Below are 24,280 nucleotides of genomic sequence, written 5' to 3' on the forward strand. Positions count from 1 at the left end.
GTCCTTGGATCAACTGAACACCAGTCTTCGAATTAAGTTAATACTCATAGGTCCGATAGAACACAACTGGATGTAACTGCACAATGAAAAGATATCATCCAATAAATAATGGCAGACTCAGTGAGACACTGGGACGATCATAGACCTGCAATTCTCTTAACGCAGTAAAGATTAGCAATACATCAACTCAATTCCGATGACACTGCCAAGCAAGGAAAGATCACCTTACGCCTGGTAATCAGTACAAAATCCACTCTAGACAGAGAATTTCTCTCAGAGAATCAATGCTCCGAACCCCTGGAATAGATACAGTCAGCTCAGTGGGTACTGGAAGGTAAGCGGGAACTAGAATAGGGGTCTCCGACCAAGCTGCAAAGACACTCACACATACTGATATGGTCACTCTTGCCTCTCCTCCAAAAAACAATTAGAATGCTGCTATACCCCTCGATCAATTTCGGCCTAGCTGCACACTTAATCACATACACAAGCTCCACCACCGCTAGAATGCAGACCTGAGGTCAACAGCCTTGCTGCATACATTCTAATAATCTCACGCAGCCACTGCACCACGCGCAGAATTGGAATGCAGCTACACACCACGTAAAATGCATTGGCTACACACAAGCACAGTTTAATATCCTACTCTATCCAATGACCTACGCTACGATCCCTGAGGGCATTGAACCCACAGCACTTTGAGATAATACCAATGTGTATAAGGCACTATACAAATGCACAATAACATAACGCAACATAATTACCCATATCCCACTAGTAGCTTCCAAGTCACATGATGCTCTCAACAAATTCATCAACTTGTTTTTGACTCATAGCATGATAATTCCCAAATTTGCAGAAGACTGTGAGGAAATAACTTGCCTTAATACAAGGTAACATTTAACCACAACACTGATTCCTGCTTCAGCCAAATGTCTCTTGCAATGCAATGCTGTAATAATCTCAAGTTTTGAGACTTCAAATACTCCAATGCATTACCCCTGTTCAATTACTTCTATGTTCATTGGTGATCCACGTTAATCTTTGTAACATTTGATTACATGTTTTGGAATGTTTCTCTATGTCTCGGGAAGATAGCTCTGGGGCAATATGCTCTTGGAAACAAGACGACACGGAGCAACACAGGTTTGATCCCCAGGTCTGCGCTCAGAAACCTCTGGGTATTATGTGCGTTATAAATAACCACCATATCATATCATATGCATCTTGAAACATTTCCTTGTTTATTTTCAATAAACCTCAATAATGTTTGCTGAGTTTACCATCATAAAGTTTTTTGAGTATTTAGAGACTTAATTAAGAACATATAAAGGAAGGAGTTACGAATTACAAGATTTTCCTTAAAACCCATAAATAAAAATATGTAATATTCTTAAATCATATGAAATGTATCCATTCACTGTTAACAGTTACGTACAATTGTCCTGATTTATAAAAGTGTTTTTCAATGGGAAATTCCAGTGAAAAAGTTTTGTAAATACGGCCCAATGTTTCTCTAAAATTAATATCTTGGTAAATTAACGACCAACTGTTCTGCGTGGCTCCAGTCGCTACTCAGTACTGCAATGTTGTGAATATAGTTTCAGAATTGTCTGAGTAGGTCAACAAGTTTAAGGCTCTGTATTTATGAGGAAGCCTACTTTGCATAAAATTGGCCTTATCTAACTTTTTCTCAACCTTGCTAAGATAAGATCAGAAAAAGAGAAGTAGGGACTTGTGCAGCAGTGCTAAGCAGTCACTTCAGTCCTTGGATCCCTGGCAGTCTTTCTACACTGTTGCCTGAAAGAGAGGAGTGACTATTTGTAAGCCCCTTTACAGCGAGTATCACTGCAGAGTTGAGCAGCAGAGTTGGGCAGTCACTACAGTCCACGGATCCCTGGCAGTCTTTCTACACTGTTGCCTGAAAGAGGGGAGTCACTGTTCTTATACCCCTTTATAGCGCGGAGCACCGTGGAGATGAGCAGCAGAGTTGAGCAGTCATTGCAGTCCTAGGATCCCTGGCAGTCTTTCTACACTGTTGCCTGAAAGAGGGGAGTGACTATTCTCAAAAACCCCTTTACAGCGTGGAGTGCCGCAGAGTTCAGCAGTCACTGCAGTCCTCGGATCCCTGGCAGTCTTTCTGCACCGTTGCCTGAAAGAGGGGGGTGACTATTCTTAAACCCCTTTACAGCCTGGAGCGCCACAGAGTTGAGCAGCAGAGTTGAGCAGTCTCTGCAATCTGTGCAGTAGAGAAGGCGAGACAGGCCTCAACATTAATTGCCCCAATGCAAGGGTTAATAAAAAAAACACTTGCGCGCAGGGAGACTGCAGGAGTGGATACTTTAGTAACGCTGAGATAGTCACGGCGTTGAGCTGCCTCTGCAAGCACAGGCAGGTGAAACTTCGGGCTGAAGCTGCAGTACTCCTCCCCCTAGTGACCGAGAGACAAACAATGATTTTGACACTATTAGTGCACCTCTTTATAGAGCTTGGGTAATGCCAGAACAAACTGAAATAACTGCATTATACGAGTGGGGAGAGGAAGGGTATGTGGAACCTCAATATAATGGCATTTAAGGAAACTAGGGATGCCCGGGAAACCATAGACCCTGTGCAGACCGTTGCTGCGCAGTTGACTAGGGACTGCCTTGAAATAAAGGTGACGCCTAACTTAATGAGCTCAATGAGCCCAATAAAAATGGATAGAAGCACAGTACCTAATGGAGAACATTTAATGATTACATGCCCTATTGGCATGACCCTTCAGTCCCCGCAGTCTGTGCATGTGGGAGACTTACCGAGAGGAGTGTTAAGTTATGAATGATATGATATGGTATTTGTAACGCGCCTATACACAAGTGTTTCAAGGCGCGACGAGGCAGGGAGGGAGGGAAACAAGGGGAAGACAGACAAACGATCCTACTAGGCCAGGTGTCATTCAGATCGGGCAAGTGCAGAGGTAAGGGGAAAAGGAGAAAGTGCAGGGGGAGGAGGAGGGGGGGAAAGTGCAGTACACGGTAAGTAGCGTAATAAAATAATAAATAATAAATAAAAGGGCCAGCTGGTGGCAAGTGCGAGGTAAGTGCAGAGCAAGTGCTAGGAAGGGGGCTGTAGGGATACAGTGACAGTCCCACAGTGCAGGGGGAGCCAGGGAGGCAGTGCAAGTGGAGAGTGGCTGGGCCCTGGACCGAGGTCGCTGAGAGTGGCCAAGATGCAGGTTTAGTGCAGAATTTCAGTGGGGAGTTAAGCAGGTTTAGCAGGGGAGAGGGAGAGAGAAGGCAGAATCGAAGAGGTAGGTTTTGAGGTGCTTCCGGAACCGGAGATGGTTCTCCTCAAGTTTCAGGGAGGCAGGAAGGCTGTTCCAGAGGGAGGCCCCTGCTGCGGAGAGAGATCTACCCCCAGCTCGTTGCTTCGAGAAGCGGCTGACCATGAGGGAGTTGGAGACGGATGAGCGAAGGGCTCGTGAAGGAAGATATTTAGGAAGAGAGAGTTGAAGGTATTTAGGCCCCAGGCCCCAGAAGGCCTTGTGGACAATGCAGAGGGTTTTGAACTTAATCCTCGCAGCCACTGGGAGCCAGTGAAGAGATTTCAGTCCTGGAGAGATACGGTCCCTGGGCTTGAGGCCGAGGACAAGTCTCGCAGTTCTGTTCTGGATAAGTTGCAGAGGGCGGAGAGTGGAGGCAGGCAGATTAAGATAGAGGCTGTTACAGTAATCCAGCCTTGAGAGAACCAGGGCTCGGGAGACAGTGAGCTTCTGGGGGAAGGAGAGGAAGGGAAGAATACCTCTGAGGAGGTGCAGCTGGTAGTGTGACTTCTTAGAGACGTCAGATATATGAGGAGAGAAGGAGAGTGTGGAGTCGAAGATGACCCCAAGGTTTTTAGCCTTGCAGGTAGGGGCAGGAAGGGGGCCAAGGGAGGCCGACCAGAGGGCTGCAGGGAAGGAGGGAGTGGGTGTGCCGATGAGTAGAATCTCAGTCTTGCTGGCGTTAAGGCAGAGGTCATTGGCGGCACACCATTCCTGGATAGCAGACAGACAGTCGGAGATGAGGGAAGAAGAGGAGGAGGCCGAGGGTAGCCTGAAAATGAGCTGGGTATCGTCCGCATAGCACTGGAAGTGGGGGCAGAGAGCGGTGATGCGGTGGGCAAGGAGTGCCAGATACTGGTTGAAAAGCCAGGGAGAGAGGTTGGATCCCTGGGGGACACCACAGGTGGAGAAAAAGATGTCGGAGAGGAAGGAGCCCATTTGGACCTGGGAGGGTCGACTGGAAAGGAAAGAGGTCAGCCATGCCAGAGCCTGACCAGTGATACCCAGGTTATCACGGAGACGGTTGAGCAGGATGGAATGGTTGACAGTGTCAAAGGCAGAGGAGAGATCGAGCAGAATGAGAACACAGGGAGTGTTGGAATCGAGGTTCAGGAGCAGGTCCTCACGGATGTTCAGGAGAGCAGTTTCCGTGCTTCTGGCCGCTCTGAAGCCGGATTGATGGTCATGAAGGTTACCAACATATTCAGCATGGAGGTTAAGCTGGGAGATGGCCAGTTTCTCCAGGAGCTTGCCCAGGAAGGGAGTAATGGAGATTGGGCGATAGTTGGCCGGGCAGGAGGGGTCGGAAGAGGGTATAAAATAAAAGGGTATGAAATAAAACATTTTACTTGGATGAAGATGGTCCCTTCTTTGGAGACATTTTTGCCCAGCTTGAATCGCCTGAATATGAATGATTTATAGGTCAGAACAAGTTCTTAAGCAGATGAGCACTCCTTTTGAACATGATTTAGACGAAAATACTTTGAAGGGTCAGCATTCGATTTTGGCAGCGTGCTTATCACATGATAATAGCCGAAATAAACTAAGCAATAACATGGCAAAGGAGACTGAGTGATTCCATAAATGGTACCCACTCATTCCCAACTAATCCAGGCAAGGCTGACCTTCTCTCAAAACCTTGCCCCATGTCTGTAATACAAGGTGTGCCAAAAGGGGGGGGCTATGGTAAATCCAAAAGCATGCAAACTCAGTCTTCAACAGAACTCCTCTTATAATGAGTCTCAGTTGGAAGTTTCAGTACATTTGGAGAGGGATTTACATCTATCTATCAGCAGCTGCAATGGCCCAGATACAGAATAACATACTGTCAGCTTTGACAGTCAGTTTAAATCCTTTCACAAAATTGTTTGAAACAATGAATGAGACTATAAAAGATCAAGTGGCTTTATTGGCTATGATTCATACAAAGCTAATATTTTTGAAATTCCTTTCAACATCAATGCACGCTAGCTTGGATAGAGGTGTCAAATTAACTGCTCAATGACAGGGAAGGCTTTACGACCTGGCGAGGGGTGAAGAGGTGGATTAAAACGTCATGATGCCCTCTATTCTAGAAGCTATGAAATGGTTGAGATCCCTCCATGGAAAAGGTAAACTGGCTCAAACACCTCCCAAGGAAAATACTGAGCCCACGACACAAATGTCCCAGATGGAACCTACAAAGATTCCAGAGCTCAAAAACTCACAGGTGTCCACTGCTTGGGCATCTCGAGCATTCAAGTCTATGACTCGGTGGAGCCTTTGGACCAAGAGATACAAGTGGACAATGATACAGATTCAGTGGAAGAGAGGTCCTGTGTAATACAGGAGCAACAACAGCGGAATTAAAGCAATATGTCAAGGATCAATCAACAAATACTTCCTGAGAATGAGAACAAGAGGGCCGGCACTTTGGAGGCAAAACAAACTGAAGCTGACAAAAACGTGCCAAGTGTGAAGCTGTGATCTATCTTTGAAAATTCAAAGAAGCATAAACAAAAGGTGGAAAAGACAATCGAGAAACAGAAAGAAATGATAAAAATCGTTGAATTGATAAACCTAAATCTAATGGATGAAGTAGAGACTCCCCCAATACAGAAAGCACGTCCCCCATGTTCCAAAAGAGCGAGCAACTGAGGACGAGTAAAATCATGGAAAAACAAATTGATGAAGCTGGGTCTCAATCAAATAGGGGATCTGTTGATCATCAAGGCAACAAAGGTGCAGACCTGGGAATATTGGCTCTATTTTATCTTATGATATACTCAAATAAGGAGGTTATAGAACGAGGGGAGAAAGTGGATCCTACATGTAGTTCGGAACATGAAAATGTGGCTAACAATCCCCTACATCGGGATAACAACCGGAAGCCCTCTTTTGAGTTTCCTAAACAGATTGTAGCTAGGAAACCCACAGAAACGAGGAATTACCATTATTAAACTCTTGAAGAAAAGAGAAAAGCTCTGATGTGAAAATTACACTCAGCTAGCATACATATCTCAGAAGGGGCATGTGAGCAAGTGGAAAGCGTAGAGAAAAACACATCATTAAGTAATCAAGCAATACCATAATTTTGAATAACAGTTGTAGTAGAGAGATTATTGCCCTTCAAAGATGGTTTAATTCTCAATTGAGTTAATGTATTAAAACTGCTGCATTGTCGCTCTAGTCTGTGAGATATCGCAACAGGGGATATCAAAATAGTTCAATATGTCAATGATATATGTCTAGACTGAGTTATCCTGCATTTGAATTCCATGTTGCAAAGAGTGGCTCTGCTGGAAGCAATGCCTGATTTGATACCACTGGGTAATCAAATAAGTGAAGAGCTACAGACAAAGTCAATACAATCCTCCTTTCAACAAACCAAACTTCTAAAACAGTTTGATACACCTTGAATCTTGAAAGAAAGTTAAAAAAAAAAATAAACTATGATCAAACCTCAAGCACCACTACAAGTGTCATGGATAATCTGAGACCAATATCTCTAGAAAAATCATCCGCCAGGATAAATGTGACATTTGATTGTTCCAAAAGCCAAGAGAGGAAAGTGACAGAGGCAATTAACAGAGGTGAATTCAAAGGTAAGAACCAGGATTGGTGGTGGCTAGCGGTTCTCTGGCAGCATCCTGCGACAAATAACATTTAAAGAAACAGGAATGTAGCCCATTGCAAATGGGCTCCTGAAACACAAGAGGATTGTTTTCATCTCATCAATGAGGAATATTTGGACATTGAGTGTTATGACATTTTATGATTGCAAATCCATTATCACACCCCAAAGTATTAAAACTAGTATGAGCCAGATTGGTGACTCTTAATTTAGATTGGACCTCTATTGTGACTCCCATTGCAATGATTGTTTCCTGAAGTTACAAGGTATTATCCCGGTGAATATATGACTTCACCCATCTGAGACAGCATTTTCATAGTTTCACATATGCAGTGAAAAGCTACAACATGGCATAACACTTTTATTCACAAACAAACATCATACAATATATATTTTTGGATTTGTCTGATCATGCAGACATTTTAGAAATGAGTCCTGTGTCGGCACGAACTTGCAGGTTCGAGTTACAGTTTTTCATTAATTACTCAGAAATCATAAAAGTCAATGTAACAAAATGTGACATACCGTTAAATAATTAACTAAGCTACGGTATCCCACAATCTCTACTTTGTGACATTTTCAGGGACGTCATAATCACATTTCAGGTTATAACTTTTGTTCCCACGGTCACATTTTTATGTGAGTCGAACCGTCTGATAGGCCTTTTCATAGGCATGTTTGTACAAATTATGGTTCCCAGGATAATGGGCAACATATGATCCACCATGTACCTTATGGAATCTACTGATATGCATAATTTTATATCCACAGAGGCAACTCTCTCCTATTTACATTGTGTATTTATTTATTTATTTGATTGAATATTGATAAGGCACTTATACAACAAAACAGTGTCAAAAAGTGTCACAAGGCACAAGTGAAGGATCAAGATAGTAAAATTAACAGTGGAATAGAACAAATAATAAATAGAGATGAAAAGCAATCCAACTAGGCCTTGTGACATTCAAAGAGTACAGGTGCATCTTCTTATAAACCCATTATCACACCCCAAACTTGTAACATTAGTATGTGCCAGCTTGTTGGGTCTTACTTTGGATTGGAACTCTATTGTGACTCCCATTGAAATGGTTAGTTCCTGATGTTACAAGGTAGTATGCTGTGAATGTATGACACCACCATTCTGGGACAGCATTTTCAAAATTTCACAAATCCAGTGAAAATCTACAACATGGGATAACACTTTAATTCACAAATAAGCATAGTATAATATATATTTTTGGATTTGTCTGATCATGCAGGAATTGAAGAAATTAGTCCTGTGTCGGGACAGATTTGCTGGTTTGAATGACAGTTTTTTTCGTGAATTACTCAGAAATGGTGAAAGCCAGTGTAACAAAATGTTACATACGGTTAAACAATTCACTGAGCTACTGTCTCCTAAAACCCCTCCTTTTTGACATTTCCAGGGATGTCATAATCACATTTCAGGTCATAACTCGTGTACCCAAAGTCAAATTTGTATGTGAGTTGAACCGACAGGTAGGCCTTTTCATAGGCTTTACCTTGGTATTTGTTGCATGTTTGTACACATTATAGTTCCCGGGATAGTGGACAAAGTATGATGCACCATGTACCCTATGGCTTCTATTTATATGCATAATATTATATCCACAGACTAATATAAATCACTTCAAATGTGATTAGGACATCTGCTTCCTTTGTTGACACAGTTGTTGCAAAACATGTAATTTAAAGTGTTTTTCTCAGAGCTAATGGATCAACTATTGGTTATCTTTAAGAGCAGAGAGGATTGCTCCACTCCCATGGTCATGGGAAATGACTCATGGACCAGTCAGCTATCATTATCTCTGAGGAGTGAACAAAAATGTGGATTTTATTTTGAAGGATTATTCAGAGTTCAACCCATTAAGGGATATATTTTGCTTTAACAGAGCCATCTGTAGACCTCAACAACCCTTTAGTCTGGCACAAACCCTGTCTCCTGTCTTGGCTCTGTGAGCTTCAAAAAGATTTTCCTTCAGATAAGGATAGACAGTGCTGGTTAAGTGTAGGTGGGAGTGGACCAGTTCTTGGCCTCATAAAGGTATTTTTGGGATGAAAACAGCTTTACTTCATGAACATAAAATTCATGCTTTTACATGTTTCAATTTGTTCACACATGAGGTCTTTTTTAAATATCTCACATCAGGCCATCAATGCCCATCGTTAAATTATACCTGAGATTAAACTGTCACAGACACTGGAGTTTCACTGGTAAACAGTTATTTTCAATCCCAGTTGAAGAATATGTGTATTTCAATTTTTCCGTTGCAGCTTTCTTTTTGTGAAAAGTACCTTTCATTTTTGTTTAATCTAGTGAAAGGTAGACCTCTGATTTTGGTTCTTTGTCATTCACCCCATGGTACACTTAATTTTAGTCTTCCTGTTTCTGACAACACTGTTGGTGTATTTGGCAGTGCTGAAATGTCCATGCTGGCCTTTCAGCCTGCCAGTGAAAAGTGTGCTTTCAAATTCCAAGACAGTGGGCTTCATTCCAAGTTGGGCCATCCGGTACGAAAAGTGCTGGTATGGTATTCGCATATACCTGCACTTTTCTGGACTGCCCGACTACGGGTTTGCCAATGGGGCACCTTGGCTTGCCTCCAGCTAAAAGCTTGAGTTAAGGCAGTCTCCCTACCGGCAAACCAAGTCCTCATTACCGGCACTTGTATTGCTGGTGCCGGTAATCACAGCAAATCCCCTCATGGAGTCCTATTGGACTCCATGAATAGGGATTTACTCCATTCCTCTGGCACTCAGAATCTGGCAGAAATGCCACTGGACTGAGTGCCAGAAATGGTAACAGCCTTTGCCGGTATCCTGGCAGGTTTACCACCAGAATAGCAGCAATGTTGTAATGAGGTCCAGTATTTCTGTATTTTTATGCCCCAGTCAGCTAAACCCAGTGCCCTTTTGTCTTTGGACTGCATTTGAACTCCACATCTGGTGTAAATACAAAGATGTGAACATCCTCTTTGCCAACTCTCTGAAAAGCCCAAACACTTTGATTACACCAAATGCAGAGAAATGCCACATGCTACAATGGGAACACTGAGATAATTTGTGATTTACCTCTACACCAGAAGGTGATTATGCCATTTTCACACACCTACCAGCACAACTGCACAAATACTTCAGAAATCAAAATTATTCTTCACCTGACATCAGAGATGGTCAATGGGATTTGGACATACCAACGTCCACCAACCAAGGGCTACAATGCACACAGAACTAGATATAAAAAACACTGCGCAAGAACAAAACTTGAAACATAGTGCTGAATGGACATTCAAGGCGAGTTTTGACTGATAAAAACATGGGTCTTTGCACTGATGGTAATGACAAATACCATATATCTTCTTAATGTAATTGCCTTCGAACAAAACACTTGCTAACATTTTAAAATCTCAATTGATTGTCCTGAGTTTGTACATTTTTCAAATATTTGTAACCTAGTCCGACCCACAATTTCTCCTGTCTTTTGTCGCAGCTATACGTATGACACTACTGTGAACTATGATACATCAAGAACCAACTCAACGTCAATTGTGGTGCCATGCTTGGATGCTCAGATGCAGCACAATATTTCACATGAACCCGAACTGACATCCGGGATGAACAACTTAGGTAGGTTAATAATAACCCCACAAAGTATGTGTGTTGAATCTGTGTGCAGTATGTTTAATAAAGTTTTTTTATTATTATATTGAAGAGAACCTTATTGCAAACGTGAAATGTACTGATAAAGGTGCTCTTGAAAGGTGCTTAACCGACCATCCTGCTTTGCCTTTCCATTTTATATATCATGATAGCAACAATTTGAGGAGTCATCTTGGTGACAAGCGGCTTTGCAAGAAGCGGATTTGAGTAGTCTAAGATATGCCAATTACCTCTTGATAAGAGCTTTGACAATATTTAGTGAATGCGTGTTGACAATCTAATTCACAGGTCAATGAATTATCTGGCCTTGAGGTCGTGGAGCTGTAGTTTGATACGTTAATCCCTTTATTGAATTTGAGTTGCTAATACATTGTTCATCAAATTCTAGTAAATATGCGCTGCTTCTCTGCAGCTCGCTCTTCAAATTATCCCTCCTTTGTTGTTTATTTTTACTATCTCCCACATTTTCTGATCCCTAAAACCCTAACAGCCAACTTAATTTCTTCCTTTTCTATCAGTTGTTGGTGATTAAAACTAACAGCTGAAGTGACGTGGTCTTAAGAGGCCATGTTTTGGAGCAGGAGCATCGGGGGCCCATTATAAAATGTTGCATTGATACCTCAGGTTTAACTGGCAAATACTAAAATGTTGTAACTCCATGATTTCAAATACCAGCAAAACAGATGCGGTGGGGTGTAGGTAGATGCCTGTATGTGTCACTGCCATGTAAAGAGCACCCGGGAGGACTCTATAAATATCAGAGTACTGCAAACATGTATACAGGTAAGAAAAGGGATGATGTATAAGGATGTACTGTGTAATAGTTTGCATTCCTGTGGGGCGCCTGTATGAATGGTCAACACGTAAATGCTTTACCTTCTTGCAAATGAAAGCATTCCCACCTGGCAGTTTCTAGTAGGTATAGAGATGTACTCGAAGTAGTCAGTGGGCCGTTGTATGATGGGCTTGGGAAGTGCTCCAGCGTACCATTGAAGTATGGACGTTTGTTTTTCTATTTATTGTTATCTAAACCTGACAGAACTCAAGCGGAATTAATCTGGGATTGCCCAGCCAACTGTCAAACCTGACATATCCAAGAGTAGACTGTGTGCAAGGCAATTGAGGTAGACACACAAGGGGAGAGAAATCAGGTGTGTGGGCCATCTCACAGACTTTCATGTTCACCAAATGAAGGAAAGGTGCAGCTGGAGGCAATAGTGGAATATTCGGAAAATTGCTAACTCCAGCTCAGTGTTGGATCCATCACAAGCCTTTCCACTTTGATTTGGTGCCTAATTAATAAGATGGCTGCTACTTTTTTTAACACTAGTGAGAAGCAGCCAACAGCATTAACCCCACACTTTCTATAGAGCGTATGGTCTAAATGTGTACAATGAACCATTTGTATAAAAGAAACATAACAATTGGTTTACTTGTAAAACAATTGATATTGATTTTTTTTGTAGACACATTAAACCAATCAATATTCCAGTCCATTATGGTATACTAGTTCGTTTTTGATAAGTTCTTAACTACTGAGCCAGTTAACGCCATGAAGGTCTAAAAGCAAGGTGGTTTGTCTGGGGAGAGACACATTGTGCTCTGCCAGGGATAACCAGACCCTGGTCTGGAGGAGAGTAGAAATGGGGAGCAGTGGAGGAAGAAATGCAAAAGGGGGGAGAAAGTCTTAAAGAACACAAATATTTGTACCAGTAAGAAAGAGGATGATGAATAGGGATGTAGTGTTTGGAAGTTTGCATGCCTGCATGGTCAGTGTACAAATGGTAAATGCTTAGTGCTGATCAGATAAGGGCAAATGCTTTACCTTCTTACAAATACACGTATGCCCACCAGGTGAATTTCTAGTAGTAATCAGGGACGTCATTTCACCAAAATGCCAGGGGTAGCGAAGTGACTTCACATGACCCTGTACCTCTGATGACATCACAGGACGTGATGTCATTTAAACTCACCCCGAAGTGACATCACGGGGAAGGATGAAACACAACCTTTTACCCCTTCACAAAACAGGAAGTGGCATCACATAGCATTGTTCCTAAATCTACTATGAAAAATATGGTTACAATATCGCTGTAACTTGATATACATTTCATACAAGAATGGATCATCATATGTATCAGCTGAAAAAAACATGTCATAACTGCAACTTGCGAAAAGCAAAATACATAGTGCGACATTGATGCTTAATCTACTCTAAATGCTTTTGGAGGATGTTGTCTGCATTGTGAATTTGGGGTGTTTAAGAACAGACTAACTCAGTGACTTACACCCTGAAGTGTGCCTGAAATAAATCTTTAATGAGTCTAGAAATTATTGTATAGAATTCCAGAAAGACAAAGTATTTGTTATTCCTATTCATTCTTATTTAGTGTCACTGCTCAAAGTACTACACGTGTTGAACCCCTTAAGAAGCCTAAAAAAGGAAGCCAGCCACTCTAGAAACAAGGAGCCACATGGCATTGGCCACAGCCCAGGAGCTTCAATAAAAAAAAAAAAGAAAACGTTTATTTTTTTGCATTATTTTTAGCAGTAGCAAGGGAGACCACAGGGTTAGCAAGTCCGACCCCTGGGGACCTCTAAATGACTTCCCTGGTAGTAATAGAGAAGTACTGCAATTCGTCAGTGAGTGGTTGTATGTCTGCTTGGGATGTGCTCCAGTGTACCATTGAAGCATGTGCGTTTGTTATTCAATTAGTTGTTACCTAAACCTGACAGAACCCAACAGGAATGATATTTGGGCATTGCCCATCCAACTATCATAATCAAGATAGCCACGAATGGACTGTGTTGAACGCAATTCAGTAGACACATAAGGGAAGAGAAATGAGGTGTGTGTGCCATCTCTCAGACTTTCATGTTCACAATCGAAGGACAAGGGCAGCTGGAGGCAATAGTGGGATATTGTGAAAATGGGTTACTGCAGCTCTGTGTTACTGTACAGGAACCTGTTTGAAATGATGGTTACCACTTAAGAGTATGACATGATTGTTTCTTGCATAGTGCTCTATTCCACAGTAAGGTCACCCGAAAGCACAAATGGCAAGGAGCCAAAACCACAGGCCAACTATGTAATGTGCCCCCAAAGTCCTGCCATGGATGTCCTTTAACATCGATTTCCATAGTAGGGTTAACTGGGTGACCTTGAAGGCACTTTCATGTTAAGGTGGTATTCAGTATTAAGGTTCCCATCTGAGAATAAAGCCCTGAGACTGTTGCCCAAGAACTCATTGGTCAGTGCCAGCAATCCTCTGGGGATTCCTGAGGTATAGTGGAGGCTGGAACCATCTTAGACATTTTTTGGGCTCCTCTGGGAATAATTTGCATATATAGCACCACTTCCTTAACACTAGCTACCTAATTAGGTAAAAAGGCGTCACAAAGTGAGCACTCAGATCTCAGCATGGCTCTGTCCTTGATGATTCCTATTGGCCTTACTAGTATTCTCCGACAGCCTCAGAAAATGAGAAGGCACGGGTTTCTAAGAGGTACAGCAGGCAGGTCTTGACACAAGATCAAAGAAAGTGAAGAGAGAGAGAGAGAGAGAGAGAGAGAGAGAGAGAGAGAGAGAGATAACAATGTGTCAAAACAGGATTACCTATCCAACCACTCACTTAGTGTCGATAGTCGATACGTACCTGTGCAGTAGAGATGAGTCTCCTTAGATGATGAAGAAGGAATGTAAGGACATCCAGAAAAAGTATTTCAGAAATCTAAGGTTAAAAAAATAAACATATCCAAGTTAAACAGGTACCCCAAGGAAAGTAAACAATTAGGGAGAGGCAGGTAGTAGTCCCTAGAGGGAGGCAGGGTCAAAAAGGAGGCAGGCAGTAAGGACAGAATCACTAGGCTGGTAGCAGTCAAGAGAGGCAGGCAGGGTCAACATGAGTCAGGCAGCCTAAGGGCAGAATCAGTATGTAGGTAGCAGTACAGAGAAGCAGGAAGGGTTAAAAGGAGGCATACAGCGCAAGGACAGATCGCTAGGCAGGTAGGAGTTCAGAGAGGCAGGCAGGGTCAAACCGAAGGTAGACAAAGGTTTCAACAAGTAGCACAAAACACAAGACTCACTGGAACATTGTGTCATGATGCCCGCTCCCGGGGAGCCGGTTCAAGCCCTGCGTCCCCGAAAGCGGACATCCAGTCCCCAAGGAAGGACCCAGCAACCCCATATAGGATCCCGGCCTCCTTGAGGCCTGAAAGGAACTACTTTACCTGTGGGACTAATTTACCATCCGGGCATGGTCAGGGAAGGATACATACCTGATTGGAGGAAGGAACATACCTGGAACTTCTTCCAAGGCTATTTAAACCCCACCCGAACAGCCACACGTGCTTCGCGTTGTTCTGCATCTAGCAGCTGGACGCTCACCGTGTCTGCTCCTGCATCCTGACTTCTGCCACGCCTGCCAGCATCCTGGATCACCTGCAAAGGAAGAGAAGAAGAGAACAGAAGAAGGAAAAGTCCTTACCTGCTAAATCCGCATCCCGGAGACATCTCGCCGACAATCCTGAAAAGGAAGACCTTTATTTAAAAGCTCATCGCGTCGATCGCTGCAGCGCCGCATTCCACTCACCTTTACAGGGCGCCTCCATGTTCAGCAGCGATCATCCGGATTCGCAGTCACGCCCCAGCGCCTAGGGAGGAAAAAGGCAAGAACAAAAGGTGAGAGAGAGAAGGGAATAACGAAAGCTAAATCTCCATGTTAAGACTTACCTGTTGATTCATTCCCTCTTCATTTCGGGTCCGCACCGCATCCTGGCATTTCCGGACCCCGGCCCCTAAGGGGAAAAAAGGACATCAGCGTTAATGAGCGAATGAAAAGACATTACCAAAAAACGCTCATTAAAGACTTACCTGATTTCTACAAGGATTTCACCTCTCATCTCGGGTCGGTGCCTGTTCCCCGGCATTCCGTACCCCGGCCCCTATGGGGAAAAAGACACTAGCATTAGTACATTAATGCATGGACACAAGGGGAACCTCTTATCAAAAAACTTGGAAGCCAAGCAAGTTTGGTTCTCACCAATCCGAAAATCCAGTGAAGTAACTGGATACCAACGCGCCCCTGCATCAGAAGCAGGATGGAGAGCTCGTCCTTCCAGACCCTAAGGTGAGATGCTACGGGGAATCACAGAAGGGTTTCGAGGAGGGTGAGAGGGGAAAGTAGGAGGCCGATTGCATTACCCCGCAGACAGTTAATCCCCTATTTTCGCCTACAGAAGGATACTTCTGAGAGCCAGACAAGCCAGATTTGGGGGCCCGGTCCAGTCCGTCTTCTGAACCCTGCGCATGACCTTAGAAGAGGTCACAGCAGCGCGAACCAGGCCAGCGCCTCCGTGGGAGTCAGGTGAGCGTTACAGAACGCGAAGCCTTCCTACAAATTCCCACCCAGGCGCTATGGAAAGTTCTGAGACTGATCAGTTGGCCCAATTACTGGGGGTACTGGGGGAATTACGGGCCGAAGTACATGCCGCTCGTCAAGAGACTAATGCCCTCAGGAGGGAATTAATAATATCAAAGGAAAGAACTGATGACCTGGCCAGACAGCTTTTGCAAGGTCAAGCTGGGCAAACTCCTCTCCCCGGTTCCGGAGGGAACCCCGCTCCTGTGGTTTCCAGTAACCCTGTGCAGATTAATCTACCCGGAAACATGCCGCTGGCCCCACCCGAACGCTTTGCTGGGGACCCCAAACGATTCACCATATTCATGAATCAGTGTCGTTTCCACTTCCTATACAGACCTGGGGCCTTCCCTAATGATCAGACCAAGGTAGCCTTTGTATTGTCATATCTCAGCGGCTGCGCTGCCGATTGGTCAGTTCCACTGGTTACTCAAGATGACCCGATTCTCTGTGATTTTCATGGGTTTCAAGCAAGCATGGAAAGGTTATTTGCTCGACACTCTCAGGCGCAGGCTCTGGATGACGAACTTCTATCCCTGCGACAGGGTAATCAGGACCTCCTATCCTATATTGCAACCTTTAATAGACTAATTGTGGAAACAGGATGGCCAGAGGATAAAAGAGTCACGTTGTTTTATCGAGGCCTACGTGGAGAACTTAAAGATGTCTTGGCCCAAGTTGTAAATCCGCCCCAAGAATGCACAGAGTATATAGACTTAGTGGTCCAATTGGATCACAGACTTCAAAACAGAAAAGCAGATCGGTCCCGGTTTGAGACCCGGGTGTTGGTCAAGACCCATGCTAATCCCAAGGGAGTTGATGTCTCTGAGCCTATGCAAATTGGAGGGGTTAAATGACCCTTAACTCAAAAGGAACGTGAAAGGAGGCGGCAGTTAAAATTATGTCTTTATTGTGGGAATTCTGGACACTTTCTACGAGATTGTCCGGCAAAACCGCCCCGAAAGGCGGTAGGAGCCACTGATAAAAATCATGAAGACTCTGTTTCGGGAAACGACTCCGCCCGACAAGCGTAGGGGTCCGCTTGCCGAGCTTGAAAACTAATTCTCAGACCTCGCATTTCATTGTGCCAATGGTTCTCGTAGATCCAGAACAGCCTAAGCGGTTGCATGCAATAAAGGCATACATCGATAGTTGGGCTATTGGAAACTATGTGGATCGTGAATTGGTCTCTAGGATTAACCTCCCTCTCCGTCCTAACACCAGCAAAGATGTCATCACCACAGTCGATGGAACTGAAATTGCCTCTGGACCGGTAACACATTCCACTACTGAGGTGACTCTTATTGGTCCCGACGGCCATCGGGAGGGTGTTGTGTTTGATGTAATCAAGTCTCCACAGTTTCAGGTTATTCTTGGAATCCCTTGGTTAGAGACACATAATCCTCGAATTGATTGGCGAGCTAAAAGAATAACCTTCCCGGATTGTACACAAACCTGCTACCCAGAAAACCTGAAGATTAATCTAGCATCTGTAACCTCTGCCTCCATGCAACTACCTCCGGAATACCAAGACTTTCAGGACGTCTTCCAAAAGGAACAGGCCAACACGTTACCTCCTCACAGATCGTACGATTGCCAAATCGATCTGGTGCCCGGTGCACAACCCCCTTGTAGCAGGATTTATGCCCTTACCGAACCTGAGAACCTGCATTTGAGACAATATTTGGATCAATACCTAGCTAATGGTTTTATTCGCCCGTCAAAGTCCCCGGCATCCTCGGCTTTGTTCTTCGTGCCCAAAAAAGAAGGCGACCTTAGAACTTGTATCGATTACCGCGCATTGAACCAGATAACGGTTAAAAAACGTTATCCTCTGCCTCTGATCCATGAACTCCTTGACCAGGTGAAGGAAGCTTGCATATACACCAAGTTAGATCTCCGGGGGGCTTATCATCTGGTACGAGTTAAAGAAGGCGACGAATGGAAAACTGCCTTCCGTACTAAATACGGATTATTCGAGTACCAGGTGATGCCTTTCGGATTGTGTAACGCGCTGGCTGCCTTCCAATACTTCATGAATGATGTCCTTCGGGAACTCATTGATGTTTGTGTTGTCGTATATATCGATGACATTCTGGTGTACTCCTCTTCGGAATCTGATCACAGAAAATACGTCAGGGCAGTACTTGAAAAACTGCGCCAACACAAACTATTTGCTAAATTGGAGAAATGTGTTTTCCATACCACAGAAGTCGAGTTTCTAGGTTTCATCCTGACACCCAAAGGACTCCGAATGGACTCAAGAAAGGTGGATGCCATCCTCAAATGGCCATCACCTAGCTCTGTAAAAGGGGTTCAAAGTATGCTCGGCTTTGCCAATTTCTATCGCAGGTTTATCCCGGAATTTTCACGCGTGGTACAACCCATTACTGCACTCTTGAGGAAAAATAAATGTTTTGAATGGTCTGAAGAAGCCGAGCAGGCCTTTCAGGATTTAAAAGCTAAGTTTACCTCCGCACCTATATTGAAACTCCCGCGTCCAGATCTCCCTTATGTCGTCGAGACTGACGCATCCAGCCTAGCCATGGGAGCTGTCCTGTCCCAAAGAGATCCCGAAACCAACCAACTGCATCCCATAGCATTTTGGTCCAGAAAATTCTCAGCACCCGAGGTTAATTATGCAATCACTGACAAAGAACTGTTAGCCATTAAGTCCGCTTTTAAAGCCTGGCGGCATTATCTGCTTGGCGCTCGACATACCATCACAGTGATCACTGATCACCGGAATTTACAGTATTTGAAAACCGCCAAGGCTCAGTCATCACGGCAGCTCCGATGGGCTTTGTTTTTCGCTGAATTTGATTTCGTGATTACCTATCGACCTGGCTGCAAGAATGGCAAAGCAGACGCCTTATCCCGAATTGGAATGGGAGAATCTGATACAAACTCAGAACCAGTATCAATAATTCCAGAACAGAGGATTCTAGGCATGACTTTGTTACAGACGCTAGAAGACATTTAAGCCAGAGTGAAACAACTCCTGGACCCTACAACCTTACAGGATTGGATACAAAAGGGATCAGACTTTACCATAGATAATGGTTTACCTTATTTCCGAGGATGCTTATTCCTGCCACATAAGGAATTACACGAACTAGTTATTTCCGGTTATCATGATACATTAATAGAGGGACACCCCGGTATTGCCAAGACAGAGGAAAAGGTGAAACGACAATTTTGGTGGCCCTCTTGGCGAAAAGATGTTAAATCTTTTGTGATGTCCTGTGGTGTTTGCGCCCAAAATAAAAGTCAAAAGAAAAGACCAGCCGGTCTCCTTCAACCTCTAGACATACCGCCAGCACCCTGGCACACCCTATCAATGGATTTTATTACGGACCTGCCTCCTTGTTCGGGGTACAATACTATTCTGGTAATTGTGGATTTGTTTTCCAAAATGGCCCACTTTATTCCTTTGAAAGGTTTACCTTCAGCTTCTGTCCTAGCCAAAGAATTCCTCGAAAATATTGTTCGGCTACATGGATTCCCATCTATACTAATCTCAGACCGGGGAAGTCAATTCATTTCCCACTTCTGGCGCAAATGTTGTCAAATGGCGCAGATCGACGTAAGATTCTCGACCAGTCACCACCCTCAGACCGATGGTCAGACTGAAAGGACAAATCAGACCCTTGAACAGTACTTACGGTGTATGTTACAACAATCTGAAAGCAACTGGAAAGACATTCTTTGGATAGCCGAATACGCATATAATAATTCGGTACACTCTGGAACTGGCCACAGTCCTTTTTATACTTTGTTTGGGCATCACCCTCAAACCTCAAACCTTGACTCACCTCAGAACCTCGGAATGGCTGCAGTAGAACATCTGCATTCTACAATTACCCAAGCCTTCAAAGAGGCAACTACGCATTTACAACAAGCCAATAGAAAATACAAGGAGAATGCTGATCAACATCGGAGTGAAGCACCTCCGTATCAGATTGGGGATCAAGTGTGGTTAGCTACCAGACATTTACCACTGAAAGGGCCTCGAACTTTTAACCCAAAATATCTGGGACCTTATTCTATTACGGCAATAATTAACCCAGTGGCTGTTAAGCTTGATTTACCAGCTAGTATGCGAATTCACCCTGTTTTTCATGTGTCACTTCTGAAACCAGTGGTACCCGAAACCCGACTACTCAAACCTCCAGAACCTATTCTAATAGATGGGGAGCCCGAATTTGAAGTGAAGAACATTTTAGACTCAAAAATGTTTAGGTCAAAACTGTTCTACCTAATTGATTGGAAGGGGTACAGACCTCAGGAGAGGTCGTGGGAACCCAGCGACCATGTGCATGCACCTCGATTAGTCAGGAAATTCCACGGACTCTTCCCAGACAAACCAAACCCCCGGAGAGAACAACCTTGGGAGGGGCCTTGGGGGGGAGTGCTGTCATGATGCCCGCTCCCGGGGAGCCGGTTCAAGCCCTGCGTCCCCAAAAGCGGACATCCAGTCCCCAAGGAAGGACCCAGCAGCCCCATATAGGGGCCCTTTGGACAGTGTCCTGGCGCCTATGGCGCCAGGCTCATAAAAAACATCAGTCCTGGCGCCATAGGCGCCAGGCTCATTATGGGAGTGCTTGGGTGCACTTACCTGATGCAGACCATGCTGCAGGATCCCGGCCTCCTTGAGGCCTGAAAGGAACTACTTTACCTGTGGGACTAATTTACCATCCGGGCGTGGTCGGGGAAGGATACATACCTGATTGGAGGAAGGATACATACCTGGAACTTCTTCCAAGGCTATTTAAACCCCACCCGAACAGCCACACATGCTTCGCGTTGTTCTGCATCTAGCAGCTGGACGCTCACCGTGTCTGCTCCTGCATCCTGACTTCTGCCACACCTGCCAGCATCCTGGATCACCTGCAAAGGAAGAGAAGAAGAGAACAGAAGAAGGAAATGTCCTTACCTGCTAAATCCACATCCCGGAGACATCGCGCCGACAATCCTGAAAAGGAAGACTTTTATTTAAAAGCTCATCGCGTCGATCGCTGCAGCGCCGCATTCCACTCACCTTTACAGGGCGCCTCCATGTTCAGCAGCAATCATCCGGATTCGCAGTCACGCCCCAGCACCTAGGGAGAAAAAGGCAAGAACAAAAGGTGAGAGAGAGAAGGGAATAAGGAAAGCTAAATCTCCATGTTAAGACTTACCTGTTGATTCATTCCCTCTTCATTTCGGGTCCGTGCCGCAACCTGGCATTTCCGGACCCCGGCCCCTAAGGGGAAAAAAGGACATCAGCGTTAATGAGCGAATGAAAAGACATTACCAAAAAACGCTCATTAAAGACTTACCTGATTTCTACAAGGATTTCACCTCTCATCTCGGGTCGGTGCCTGTTCCCCGGCATTCCGTACCCCGGCCCCTATGGGGAAAAAGACACTAGCATTAGTACATTAATGCATGGACACAAGGGGAACCTCTTATCAAAAAACTTACCTGGAAGCCAAGCAAATTTGGTTCTCACCAATCCGAAAATCCAGTGAAGTAACTGGATACCAACGCGCCCCTGCATCAGAAGCAGGATGGAGAGCTCGTCCTTCCAGACCCTAAGGTGAGACGCTACGGGGAATCACAGAAGGGTTTCGAGGAGGGTGAGAGGGGAAAGTGGGAGGCCGATTGCATTACCCCGCAGACAGTTAATCCCCTATTTTCGCCTACAGAAGGATACTTCTGCGAGCCAGACAAGCCAGATTTGGGGGCCCGGTCCAGTCCGTCTTCCGAACCCTGCGCATCACCTTAGAAGAGGTCACAGCAGCGCAAACCAGGCCAGCGCCTCCGTGGGAGTCAGGTGAGCATTACACATTGTCCTGCCTCTTCACAGAGCTGCAGCAGTAGTTTCTGACACGCAATGTGTGTCTGAATGCCAGGTGACTGTGTGTGTCTTGTCCTGGCATGCGTGCCAAGGGCTTAAGGAAATGGAAGGAGACCCTGATGAGGTCCATGCAGATTACCAACAGGTTACCAGGTCTGCTCCTCAGGATCATACCCCTTCCAGTCGACATGAAAATGGGGAGAATCCCTGATATAATGCATACCAATGATGTCTCTGACTTCATACTCAATGTCACATTCGACGGACACAGGGGTGGGACACACAAGGAGACGGGTTCCAGGAACAGGACTCATCATCAAGGACGCATAAAACACTGGGTGTATGGGCCAAGTGACTGGCAATGATAATTTAACTGCACCAGAGCCTATTGGTATTATGACTGAATAGGGTCCCAAATATCTGGGCAACAATTTCTGAAAGCTTCTATGTGCTAGGTTCTCTGCTAACAGCCAAATCCGAGAATCTGGTGCATAGGACGGTGCCGGTTACAGTGTTTTTTGGACTGTTTCTTTATGAATGACTGTCACTCAATCAAGTTTTCTTGGTCCTGTTTTTGGATAAGGCATGGGTGACATACCGTTTATACATCAGCAGAGACTGTACTATCTGTTGGAATAGGTATGGGTAACATCCATGGATGAAAACCAAAGCTACCAAAAAACAGGGATACTCCTGTAGATTAATGATTATGGTTATTGTAAACAAACTCAGCTAGAGGAAGCAGCATTGGGCACTCAAGTTTATATTGAATGGTGAAACAATGCAGGTATTGCGCCATGGTCTTGTTCAACCTCTCAGTCTGTCCTTCGGTCTGTGGTTGGTAAGTTGATGACAGTCAATGGACAACAGGCATGTGAGAGCCTGCCAGGAATAGGCCATGTACTAGGAGACTCTATCAGAAATCAGAACCATAGGTACACCAAGTAGTAAGGCAACAATGTGAATGAAGAGTGCATCTAATGCAGGAGCTGTTGGAATGCCCTGACATGCCATGAAATATCCTTTTTTGCAGATGCTATCCACAAATACAGGTATTGTATTTTCCGATGTGCCATTGGATGTAAATCAGTGCTAAAATCCAGGTAGACAGTGTGCCAAGTGGCTGGTGTTATGGTGAGACATTGCAAAAGCCCTTCAGGTTTATGTCTTGTATTTTGCACAAACCCCACAGGAGCCTATGATTTGCTGGGTGTCTTTAAACATACTGGGACACCAGCACATTGGCTCAAAAGGTTGTGTGTCTTTTGTCGGCCTGGGTGCCTGGCTAGGGTAGTATCATGGCTACATCATAAGGCTACCTGACATGTGGCTGGATCAGGTAGGTACATCCCTTTGTCAGCATATGGTAGACCGTCATTCAGAGAGAGCCGTAGTGTAGTGATTTCCTCTGGGTTACTCTTGACCCATTGCCTTAAGACATCAAGAAGTGTGAGAGTTTTGGCACAAGCACATAATACATAGTCTCCAGGAATGATGCATGGTGGTGTATTCGGGGGGTTGGTGTGGGACCATTCATATGGGAGAGAGCATCTGCTTTGGTATTGTAACTGCTGGGTCGATAATTGATCGTTAAATTCAAGGCAGAAAATAATAAATGGCACTGCGCTTGTAGTGCGTTTTTTCATTTCACAGTGCTATGGGCGGTAAGGTTGCTGTGGTCTACATATATCGTCACTTTACATTTTGCCCCCATGATGTAGTGTCGCCATTCTTCAAAAGTGGCACGAAGAGCAAACAACTCCTTATGCATGATAGGGTATTTTTGTCTGGCAGGGCTTAATATCCAGGAGAAGAAGGCCGCAGTGTGTAACTCTTGTGTTAGAGGACACATCTAGAATTACATGGCTCCAATGACCACATTTGAGGCGTCTGCTTCTACAGTATATGATAAGTCAGGTTTAGGGTTTTGCAGTACAGGAGCTGATATGGAGGCTTGTTTTAGAGCATCAAAGTCTTGCTGGGCCACCATCTTTCCTTCATAAGGAACATCTTTTCTGATGAGAGCCGTCAAGTGGGCCAGCTTTCTGGAAAAATTCTTAGTAAACCACTATTAAAGGTTAGTGAACTCAAGGAACACTTGTACAGCTTTAAGCGTTTGTGGAACCAGCCACTAGAGCACAGCCTTGAACTTACCTCTGTCCGTTTTTACCCCATGGAGGGTAAGGATATATCCTAGGAATTCAACCGTAGAAACATGAAAAACAAATGTTTCTGCTTTGGCAAAAAAGCTGTGGTTCCTCAAATGTGTAAGCACCTTCCTTACATGCTCGAAATGGGTAGCTAAGGCTGGCAAGAAAATAAAAGTATGGTTGAGATATACAACAACAAATTCATCCAGTAAGTCATGAAATATTTTATCCATGAATTGTTGGAAGGTTGCCAGTGCATTACACAACCCA

General features: G+C 44.4%; 1 protein-coding gene across 1 annotated transcript in view; it reads left to right on the top strand.

Moving 5' to 3' along the window:
- LOC138513505 (solute carrier organic anion transporter family member 1B3-like) overlaps positions 1 to 24,280 on the top strand; it is a 636,965-nt gene that overhangs the window by 118,004 nt on the left and 494,681 nt on the right. The window contains exon 4 of the mRNA XM_069628420.1: positions 10,429 to 10,565. Coding sequence (XP_069484521.1) covers positions 10,429 to 10,565 — 137 coding nt within the window. The remainder of the gene's footprint in view (positions 1 to 10,428; positions 10,566 to 24,280) is intronic.

This window comes from Ambystoma mexicanum, chromosome 12, assembly GCF_040938575.1.
Source record: "Ambystoma mexicanum isolate Mex_15411 chromosome 12, UKY_AmexF1_1, whole genome shotgun sequence".
In the NCBI taxonomy this organism is placed as follows: domain Eukaryota; kingdom Metazoa; phylum Chordata; class Amphibia; order Caudata; family Ambystomatidae; genus Ambystoma; species Ambystoma mexicanum.